At 41.4% G+C, this 10,236-nt stretch overlaps 1 protein-coding gene across 1 annotated transcript in view; it reads right to left on the reverse strand.

Moving 5' to 3' along the window:
• STK3 (serine/threonine kinase 3) overlaps window positions 1-6,490 on the reverse strand; it is a 128,867-nt gene extending 122,377 nt beyond the window's left edge. The window contains exon 1 of the mRNA XM_053985527.1: window positions 6,360-6,490. Within this exon, the coding sequence (XP_053841502.1) occupies window positions 6,360-6,382 (23 nt within the window). The 5' untranslated portion in view covers window positions 6,383-6,490. The remainder of the gene's footprint in view (window positions 1-6,359) is intronic.
• Window positions 6,491-10,236: the final 3,746 nt, after the last annotated feature.

Here is a 10,236-nt window from a genome sequence, read left to right on the forward strand (position 1 = left end):
GCTAACACTGAACACAGCACAGGAAAATATAACCACCACACATTGCAGCAGGGACCGGTGGCTGCAGCATGTAAATCCTTCACCGTAAAGTTATAGGGAATTCTGCTGCAAGACTGAAGTAATAAGGTGACTCTACATGACAGCCAAGGGTACTAATAAAGTAGAAGATAAGCTGAAGAAAAGCTGGTGCTGTGGTGTTAAATATAGCCAATGTATTCCATATGCAGGAGGAGGAAAAGGGGAATAAAAAAAGGAAACTTTGAAGGACAGCAGATCACTGAGAACTTACAGAAAGTAAGTTATCCCACAACACTTTCTAGAAATAAATAGGGGAAGAAAGGAGGGTATGGACAAAAAAATTGACAAATCTTAATAGTGGAAGAACAGTGATCTGAAAAAAAACCCCTTCATATTAGGAGATGCAATTCTGTGATACATAAAATCAATAAAAATTAAAGTGACTGTTAGAGTTCAGAATGAGAGGAAATTTAGGGAAGTCATGTAGTTCTTGTGTAACTAACAATCTTTTAAACTACTGAAAAACTAAACAAGCTTTTGTGAAACACACATGTTAAAGATGAAAACCTTACTACCGGTTTTTTTTGTCCTTTAATTACTTTTAATAAAAGTCTCTTTTGTACCCTTTTAAAGTTTTGAGCCTGCTTTGCCTTTCTCCTAATCCTATCTCACAGCAGAAAATGAGTGTATTAGTGATTAGCCAGCACCAAACCCCACACATTCTGTAGTGCATTAGCCAAAAAAATCTCAAAATTAAAAAAAAAAAAAACTTAAATTAGCAAACCAAAATCACTACACGAAATTAGTGTTTCTGCCTGGTTTTGAACTGAAACCACCACCCTGACCAATGAGGGAACTCAAGAGTCAAAATAGATTTGTAATTGCCAACCATCTAAGTAAAAGAAAAGAATGTAAAGTAACTGTAAAAGCACACAAGTCATATGGATTGGTGTTAAACAAGGGAAGCAAAGCAAGAAGGCACAAGCGTGCACACATTTTTACATCAAAGAATAATTTCACAGATGTAGCAATTACATGAACATAAAAAGCATCCACAATCAGTAAGGAAAGGTGCATTAACTACAATGAAGACCATGCAGTTTGCTATAGCATTCAAGAAGCTGGAAAGTCTGTGTCTTTAGGGAAAATAAAAATTTTCACAGCAAAGTAAAGGCACAACTCATCAACACGGAGAAAAACAGCAAAAAAAAATCAAATGAAAACAGCTAAATAATGTCTGCAAAATTACCCTACAAGAACAAAACTCTGTTTTCTTTTTCACTCTCTCCCTGCTGGTTCGACACTAGAAAGCAGAAAGACAGAACTTATACCTTGCAGAGAAGCACATATTTCATTACTGAAAAAGCATATGTTAAGACAAATCAAAGAGGAAAAATTTTGCTGGTATGTAATAAAGTTATAAATCATTCATTTTACTTCTTTGTTCCAAATTTTTTTCCTCTCTGAACAGATTATATGCAGCCTTAAAGACTGCATTCAGGAATAAGTTGCTGCCATCATCCCCTTCTTGCCACCAAAAAACTCCATGCACAGTATGTTTATAATATAAGCAGAGCCTTGAAAAATAAAAAGCATAACCTTTAGCCGAGTCTCTCAGTCAAGGAGCTGTGTAACAAAAGATGTACTAAACAGAAAAGCAGAGCGACTGAACATTTTAGTAACAACAGGAAAAGAGAAAGCATACAGTATCCCTGACTGGAGATGCCCACAAAGAGAACACTTCCACCTCCTCATTGGAAAAGTAATGCCTGCTAAAATCCATACCAAAAGGGTTCCAACAGCACCATTAACGCCAAGGCATTGTGAATGCCTGAGAAGAGTCAGTGAAACAATCACAAACAGACATAAACTGATCAAAACCAAAGTCATTGTCAAAAAACATTATCTGGAATACTTGAGAAGCAACCAGGAGATTTAAAAAATAAACATTCTGTAATTTTAAAATTATTTTCATATTATCCAACTCTAACAAACATGTTACAAGACCAAATCACACTTAACACTAAGGTAGCTTAATACAAAACCTATTTCCAGTGAGAAAGGTACGTGGCCTCAGGAATGTCATCACCAAATACCCTGCTCGAAGTACCTCCCACTCTTTCACAAGCACTGTAACAGCACAGATGCTGGGTCCGGTGTTCAAGTGATAGTATCAACACCACAGTTCTTTGAACCAACGAAAAATCCTAATGACTCAGACATTCTAATGATTTCTGTTTCTGGATGTTTAAATAGAATATTCAGCTCTTGAACTGCAGAACATCAGGCGATATACCCTGAAGGGCTGCAGTGAAGACAGCACTGATAAAAACTCCAGGAGAAACAAGGAAGAAGGTGGCAACCGGTGTAACTGGCTGCAAAGCACCGAGCAGAATACAAGAAGAGACTAGAAATAGTATATTGTTGCTTAAAAGCAAGCAACAATCTTAGGGCAGAGAAACACATCTAAGATTTCAGCATCAGCTTTTAACAGCAGGCGGAAGGGGGCAAAGTGAAAAGGGGGCAGGAGGCAAAAATGAAGAGACAAAGAGCACAAGAACAATAGGAGAGAAAGACAGAATGTATCTCATTCCTCTCTCCCTCACTGATCCTCCACTTTCATAACACAAGCATTTAAAACAGAACAAATAAATCAGCAAATCTAGGCATTGCTTTACTCTGGCCAAAGCATGCAAGTGCCATATGTGTGTGTGTGTATGCATGTATATACCTCCATATATGAGAAAGTCCAAAGAAGATGCAGAGAAGTTCAGTATAAAACCTGGACAGAAAGTTGTTCTGGGTTACTTTTTTTCTCTAGAATCTAAATTATCAGGTAGTGATTATGAGCTATTTTAGAGGTCTTCCAGAAGGGAAGCTGTTCCTTAAACCGGAAGGATTAACTAAACTACACTTCTGGGAAAGACCTGTGAAAACGATTTTCTTGTTCCAAGAAAGTTTGACTTTCCACATAACACCTAGTCTCTTAACAAGGAAAATACATCCTAGCAAATAATTATACTTCTATAAATCCAGTTCATATGAGAAAACATTAATTCCTATTCCGACCAGAATCTTATTTGCCATTGAGAACATCAGCAAAACTTTAGAAAAGGAAAACCTAGGAGGCACCCAATCACAGCATAAAGATCAGAAAAACTTGAACTGCAATGTGAAAGAGCAAGAGATTTCCATCCCAAAAATGAAAGAAAAAAAATACGACTATAGTACACTACAGTCATTATATATAGATTTCACAAAATAAATTGGTGATGTGCTACAGAGGTAGGGATAAAAAATCCCTGAAAGTTCAAAAATTAAAATAAAGCTGGAATAAAGAATAGAAAACCATCAATTACTGTCATGAGTTACAAAAAAACTTGACAGCCACTCCAAGAAACATGAATATATGTGGTTTATTGTGCAGAAGAACGAGCACATTGAAACATTTAAAAAGAATGGGTGGGACCAATTATACTGATATATTAAAAGAGAAGGTAGTAGGAGCAATCTCTGCAGTCATCTGAAGTAGAGGTGGCACGTGAAAGCCTTGAGACATTTGCTCTGCTTCACAGCACTCACACAAGTAGAAGCAAGTCTAAGACACCACTGTGCCGTGTACGTACATTTAGCATTCTGCCAATAAAGCCCAAAAATTTTTGTCTCATCATTTTCAGGAGGAACTTGACAATTGCCAACATGTCCACTGATAGAGACTTTAAAAAACACCTTTTTCACAAGCAGTTCATATTCTAAGAACAAGTTCTTCCTCTTCCCACAAAACCTGAAAAGTTATGGTTTTCAGTGAACATTAAACTCAAGTTTAAAGAAAGGACTGGAAAACCTTCATTAACACTTCCCATGTTTGTTAAGCAGCCTTTTATTTGGCAGCAGCATGCAGGAGATGGGCAAGATTAAAACCTACATACTTGAGAAAATTCTGTCAATAACTTGTTTTTCCCTTGTATGCAACCTGTATCCTCATTTGTGAGCTTGCCAGGGATACAGAAAAACAAAGCAATAACAACAAAGGAAAATTACACCACTAAGAGACACATTTTGTAACTATTTCAAGAGCAAATCTCTTTTCTAGCGAGAGAAAAAACTATAAAGCACATCTACAGTACAATTAAAGATTCAAGATGCAAGAAAACACTGTGTCAACTACTGCACTAATTGTTCAGCATAAAATCAGACCATCTACTCTAAATTATTTCTAAAGTTTAAAATATTCTGAAAATGAGTCTCCCTTAAAAGTCTGGTGTTACTGCTGCAGTGCTAATGCAAATTAGTCAAAGGAAAAAAATTAATTACTTTGACAGCACCTCCACTGAAAAGTCACAGTGGCCTAGAACGTCACTTGGGCATCATCACTGCTGCTTTCTGAAGGGCTGTATTACAGATTTATGCAACAGGCAATTGCATCGTGTGCTTCTCTACAAGGAAGTGCAGATAAAAGTGCCCTATACCTGTGAGGCAACACTGGGATTCCAGGACATCCATGCAGCTTTTTATTGTACATATGAAATTCCTACTACCTGTAAATGGATGTCTTGCACCACAGATATGATGCCAATAGATCCCTCTCAGTAACTGCTCCTGTGAACAACAGGCACCAAAGTAAAGAATTCTGGTGTTCACATCTGTTTTGCCAAGTAAACACAGTCCATTTCACACCACTACTGCATCTAAGGACACCACCAAAAATTTAGCCCACAAAAAACAATCTGTATTTCTTCTGGACTTGCAGAAAAAGGGGGTGGCCTAGAATAGTTGAGAATACCAACAACTGGGAAACTGTACAAAACTACCAATAAAGGAGATACTATGCACAGCCATGAAAAATTTGCTTCAGACCTTAAGAAATAACCTGAGTTAATATCTTACTGAGTTCAAATTTTCCCCTCCACTAAAGAAACAAATCTGAGTTCTCATCACAAATTTCCAGAAATAAGCTTCAAAACACATGTGAAATATAAAAACAAACCAGAGTTTAGACATTCCCACATCTAGTTCTTTCTGACCTAAACCAAAGATTTAAACATCTCTTAGTTTCCATTAGGCCAGACACACACCTCCAGCTAGTCAATAAAGTTACGACAAATGCCACATCTTCCCCAAAAGACCTGGCAGGTTATGCTAACTTCAGAGTTTGATTTTCAGTCCTGTTATACCACCAGTTCCCAAGGTTTCCACTGCTGCTGGCGACATTGATCTCAGCCATTCCCATTTCTTTTCCTAAATTTTTGCTGGTGCCTGTCCTACTTCCTTCATTTGAGATATGCAGCACTGCCAGCCTGAAAGTACAGCATAGGTCTGTCCCTTCTTACTCCACTGCCTGCTAAAACCACCCTAGACAGCAACTACAAACCAATTCTTTTTCAAAGTTTTCCACAGCAGGTACTGTCACTTGATGTGTTATTGGAGAAGTCATCAGATGTTTAAGACTACATTCTTCTCAAGTCTTATCATCCTACAGGAAGCTGCTTTTAAAGATTTTTTTCTAAATGGGGAATGTACAGGTTTTAAAGACTAATGCAAAAACTTATCTAACATCCTTTATCACAGTCAAAAAAAATCTAGTCCCTAGATTTTTCATTATCAGGAAGCAAAAGTAAAAATCAGAGTTCAAAGACAGTATATATATATGTAAACCATGTAACTACATACTGTACACCACACTACTATAGTCTGTATATTGTACGACTATATCTTCTTCCAACTGAAATATATGATTAAACTTAAATTTAACACAAAGCAAAATTATTTTATGCACTAAGAAGTCAAATGATAAATTATTTTTTAAAATGTGCACACTAATTAATATGACCTGGTAGACTATATAATTGAGAAAATACATCTACTGTGGGAATATTCCTGGGTTTTGTCTCTTCCCACTCCATGATTTGCAATTGCAACTATGCAACGCCCACCCCCACAAGCATCCATCCCTCCAGCAGCAGAGCACAAGGACACTTTCCGACGTGAAAAGAGAACTACTCACGTGTGCTCCTGCCACAGACCTGAACCATCGAATGAGAGACCCTCAGGGCAGAGAGGACTCTGCTCGGCGACCAAGTTTCCCTCACTTCAAGTTAAAAATGTTGTTAATTCCAGCAGCCCCCAAGGGTTCGTCTCCGCCGGGGCATTTACTGGAGGGTGTATTTCGGGGCATCCACCGTACAGAAGACCCTTCCCCAGTGACAGAGGCCTCCGGCCGCTAAGCCAGGCTCAGCGCCGCGCCTGTCCCACTGCCCCCTCACAGACCCCGGGACCGAGGCCTCAGCCCGGCCGTGCCACCGCTCCCGGGCGAGGAAGGGGCCGCCGGGGAGGGTCCTTACCTCTTGGGCGCTGCCTGCTCCATGCCGTCGCCGCGGCCCCCCAGGGCCGATGACCGAGCCCCCGGGCCCCAGCGGACCCGCACAGCTCCCGAGCGATCACACTGCGCCTCAACACGGGCCCCACGCCCTCCCACGGCCGCGCTCCGGCTGCCGCCACTACCGCTACCTCCGGCCGCGGCGGGGGCCCGCCCCCCCGCGCTGCTCATTGGCTACAGCCGCGCTACAGCCGGCGCTGATAGGGTGGCGTGGACGTCGCTCAGAGCAGCGGCTGCGAGAAAGCCCCGCCCACCGCGAGGCAAGCGGGCGCTGCCGCGCCGGCGGGAGGGGAAGATCATGGAGGCCGCCGCGCTGCCGAGCTCCCGGCATGCCCCGCGCGGCTACGGCCCGCGGGGCACGCCGGGAGGAGTAGTCCGCCCGCGGAACCCGCCCCGCCCGCGGGGCGTCCCCGTGAGCCGGGCCGTGCGAACCGGCACCCCCGCGGCGCCGTTCCGCCCCCGCGCTTTGTTCCCGGCTCTGGGCGCTGCGCCGCCGGGCAGGGGTAGCCTAGGGCAGCACCGCCGCCTCAGGGCGGCTCTTCCCCCGCGGCCACCCCGTGGCCTCGGGGCAGCGCTGCCGGGCGTTTCACCGCCTGTGTGCGCCGGGCGAGGCAGCGGCGCCCAGCCCCTCCTCAGACAGTGCAGGTGTTCGTGGGCTGCAGAACAGTGCTGAGGGGAGGCTTGAGGTCAGGCACGGCAGGACGGCGGAGCTGCTCCCCGCAGCCGCCTCGGGAAAGCTCTTGAGGTGAAAAGTGCCGGCGCTTGGCTCTTGCGTGCGTGGTGCCAAAGCACACAAGTTACCCTGCGAAGCAAGGGAAGCTGTCACGTAATTACTCAAGCAGCAGGTTTCAGGCTCCAGAGCGCCATGTGACAGCTGCAGTTCCACCAGCTTACAGCTTCGACTTTCTGCTGTTTATGTGCTTGAATCAGATGGATTCAAGTAGATCCAGCCAAGTCAATACAAGAAAAGCTTACATGCTCAAGCCAATTTCTATATCCTTTCCTGACAGTAGGTTTATTTGCCTAACTAATGGAAGTTCAAGGTAGTAAAACACCTAGGCAAGTTCCATAAAAACACTGAGATGCCCATGTTCCACTTCAAACTGATTTTAGATGTGCAAGTATTGCACTCCCACTTCATAAAAAAAAATCTGCACTCCATACGTAATTTTGTCTCTTTGATGTGCACTAGCAAGGGAATTTAGAATGACTGAAGTCCTACTGTTGTGCAAGTCTTCTCCTTTGTCTGAGTCAGTCCAACCCAGTTGACTCACTGTAGTCAGGCCAAATGCACAATGGCAATATTGAATGAATCCACAAAACAAATCACACACCACCATATGACCTTTTAGGTTTCTTTGTTTTTCTGAGTCATGGAAAAACTGCAATAGAACATCTTCCTTTGCACAACAGATTAATGCACAGCTCTCCCAAGCATCATCCCACAAGCCACAGTGGCTCACCAGCAGTACTGCCAGATGTGCCCATAGCATGAACAGCAGTTCGTAGGATATGCCAAAAAAAAAAAAAAAAAAACCCAGGAAAAGGAGCCAGCAGATGCCTGATGCCTGAGATGGAATATGGTATGAGTGCCTCAGAAAGTGGTGATGAGGAATCCCACACGTCTCATTTTCCAGTTCAAGGACAGGTGAGGTCAGGCAGATAGCAAAAACCACGTGGCCAGTGTCCAGCTTTGTTCTACAGGGTATTTGGCTATAGCCACTGACCAATTATTATTTATAGTTCACCAATTCCACCTAATGAAGGGAAATCTGACATCCCTATTTGGCTTTAATACTCCTGGAATGCAGAGGTTGTCTCCACATCCTTTAACACAAATATTTAAGACAGTATTTTGTCCAGATTATTTCAGAGGAGGCAGGTTTTGCTCCCACATCTCAAGCCAAAGGTGCCACAGACTACACATTAAAGCAAGGAAAAGGATTCTTAGAAATAAAATACAGGTACTATATAATAGTTGTAACAGCAATACAAAGAAACAGAGCCAAGAAGTGCTCCCTCTCCCCATTCATACATATATTTCATTTTCTGGAAAAACTTAGGGTAAACAGTCTAATCCACCACTTTTACCTCTCCCTTAAACAACGGTTGACAAGAACAAAAGAATTTTTTTCCAAGCAAAAAATAGCACATTTAGAAATTTTCTCATTTCATTTGAAACTATTTAATACCACCATGCCCACTTCAAAAAAATACCCTGACTCCTCAGTAACTGAGGAAGGTGGAGCAGGACTGTCCTCTGTCTATGCCACTGAAGAAAGAAAAGGGTGTTAAAAAATCAAGATGTCTGAAAGAGGAGAAGTTAGGTAGCCTGGCTTTATTACATAGTGGGGCAGACAGTGCCAGAAAAAAAGTATGGACTAATTCCATGCCTCTCTCACAGAAATTTAAGTTGTATCTTGTACAATTGCCAGAAAGCTTTCTAAGTACATTTAAACTGAAAATAAAACATCAGTGGGATAACATATATACCACAGTATTTTTCAAGATCACTTTATTCATCTCTTATAATTTCTAGTAGTATTTTTAGCCAGTGACATTGGAAAAATAACACTCTCTCACCTTTCCCCTGTGACATGAATTTGAGAACCATGCTGTGAAATATGACACTGATTTGGTATTCATTACAATACTGTACCTAGCCACTGGCAAAGAAGGAACTTTGAAAGGGAAAACAGATTCACTCTGTTCTCCTACCTCATTCAGAGTTCCCAGTTAAGAGAAGTCTAGATGTTCTGGAGGCATGAATATACTATGAGATTGCTGGTGTCTAGACAAGATGGAGATGAGGAAGTTGCAGACACTCTACATGAGTATTCCCATGATTTCTTCCAACAGCAGGACTAAAACTAAGAAAGCAGCTGAGTAAGAAAAGACTTAATGTAGCCCAATCCTAAAAATGTAGGAGCAAAATAACTGAATTACTCATTTACTTCTTAAGTATTTTAGCCATTTTACAAATTTATCTGCCTGAATTAGGTCTCCCTTCTCTGCAGAACTGGCATCAACATCAAATACAATTCCTTAGACCAAAGAATGGATGAAGACCATACTTAATTTTTGAGTACTATAATTATTTTATATTATAATGCAGTTTTGTAAACAAATAAAATAATATATATTATAATTACTTATACTGCAATGAAATCAGGAGTCATGATGGCATGGACAACTATTAGGTGCTGTATAAACATACACAAAGGAAGTTCTCAAGCCCCTAAAAATATGAACAAAAAAAGTCCTAAGATATCAGTCCTGTCTCAGTTGTATATAGTTTGTAATAAAACTAAGAAGAATAAAAATTACTTGAGAAGCTCATGTCTGCATTTCCAACAGGTATTACTAATGTTGGGATTTAAATTACAAATATATACTTCAAAGTCATTCATAAACATCATGCAAATAAATTAGCTATGTTATAGCAGGGACCTTATCTCATTCCTTTGATAGCAAATAAAAGCAGCATTTACTTCAGAAGGTATTCGATCAGGCTCATTTAATCAAAGTTCATTGTAATGAATACATGATGCTACTGTAAAACAGCAGAATTAATAAATAGTGTGTGTTTTCCAGGAGATACTTGTCATGAACACTCCCCAAAGAAAATACCCCTAGTCCTTCATCATGTCTGTAGTGCTTTTCACAAGCAAGCTCTTTTTCCTATGTGCTTTCTACCCTTTCACCATGGTAGCTCCCATTTCTTTCTCACAGACAGGGTCTTCAGTGCTCTTTCCCTTGATGTGGAATTATCATCCCACAGTAGCTCCATTCACCTGCTTGGCACACCAAAACTAACAAACTCCATATAGACCCCCAAGCAC

Source organism: Vidua macroura, chromosome 1 (genome assembly GCF_024509145.1).
Source record: "Vidua macroura isolate BioBank_ID:100142 chromosome 1, ASM2450914v1, whole genome shotgun sequence".
Lineage (NCBI taxonomy): Eukaryota > Metazoa > Chordata > Aves > Passeriformes > Viduidae > Vidua > Vidua macroura.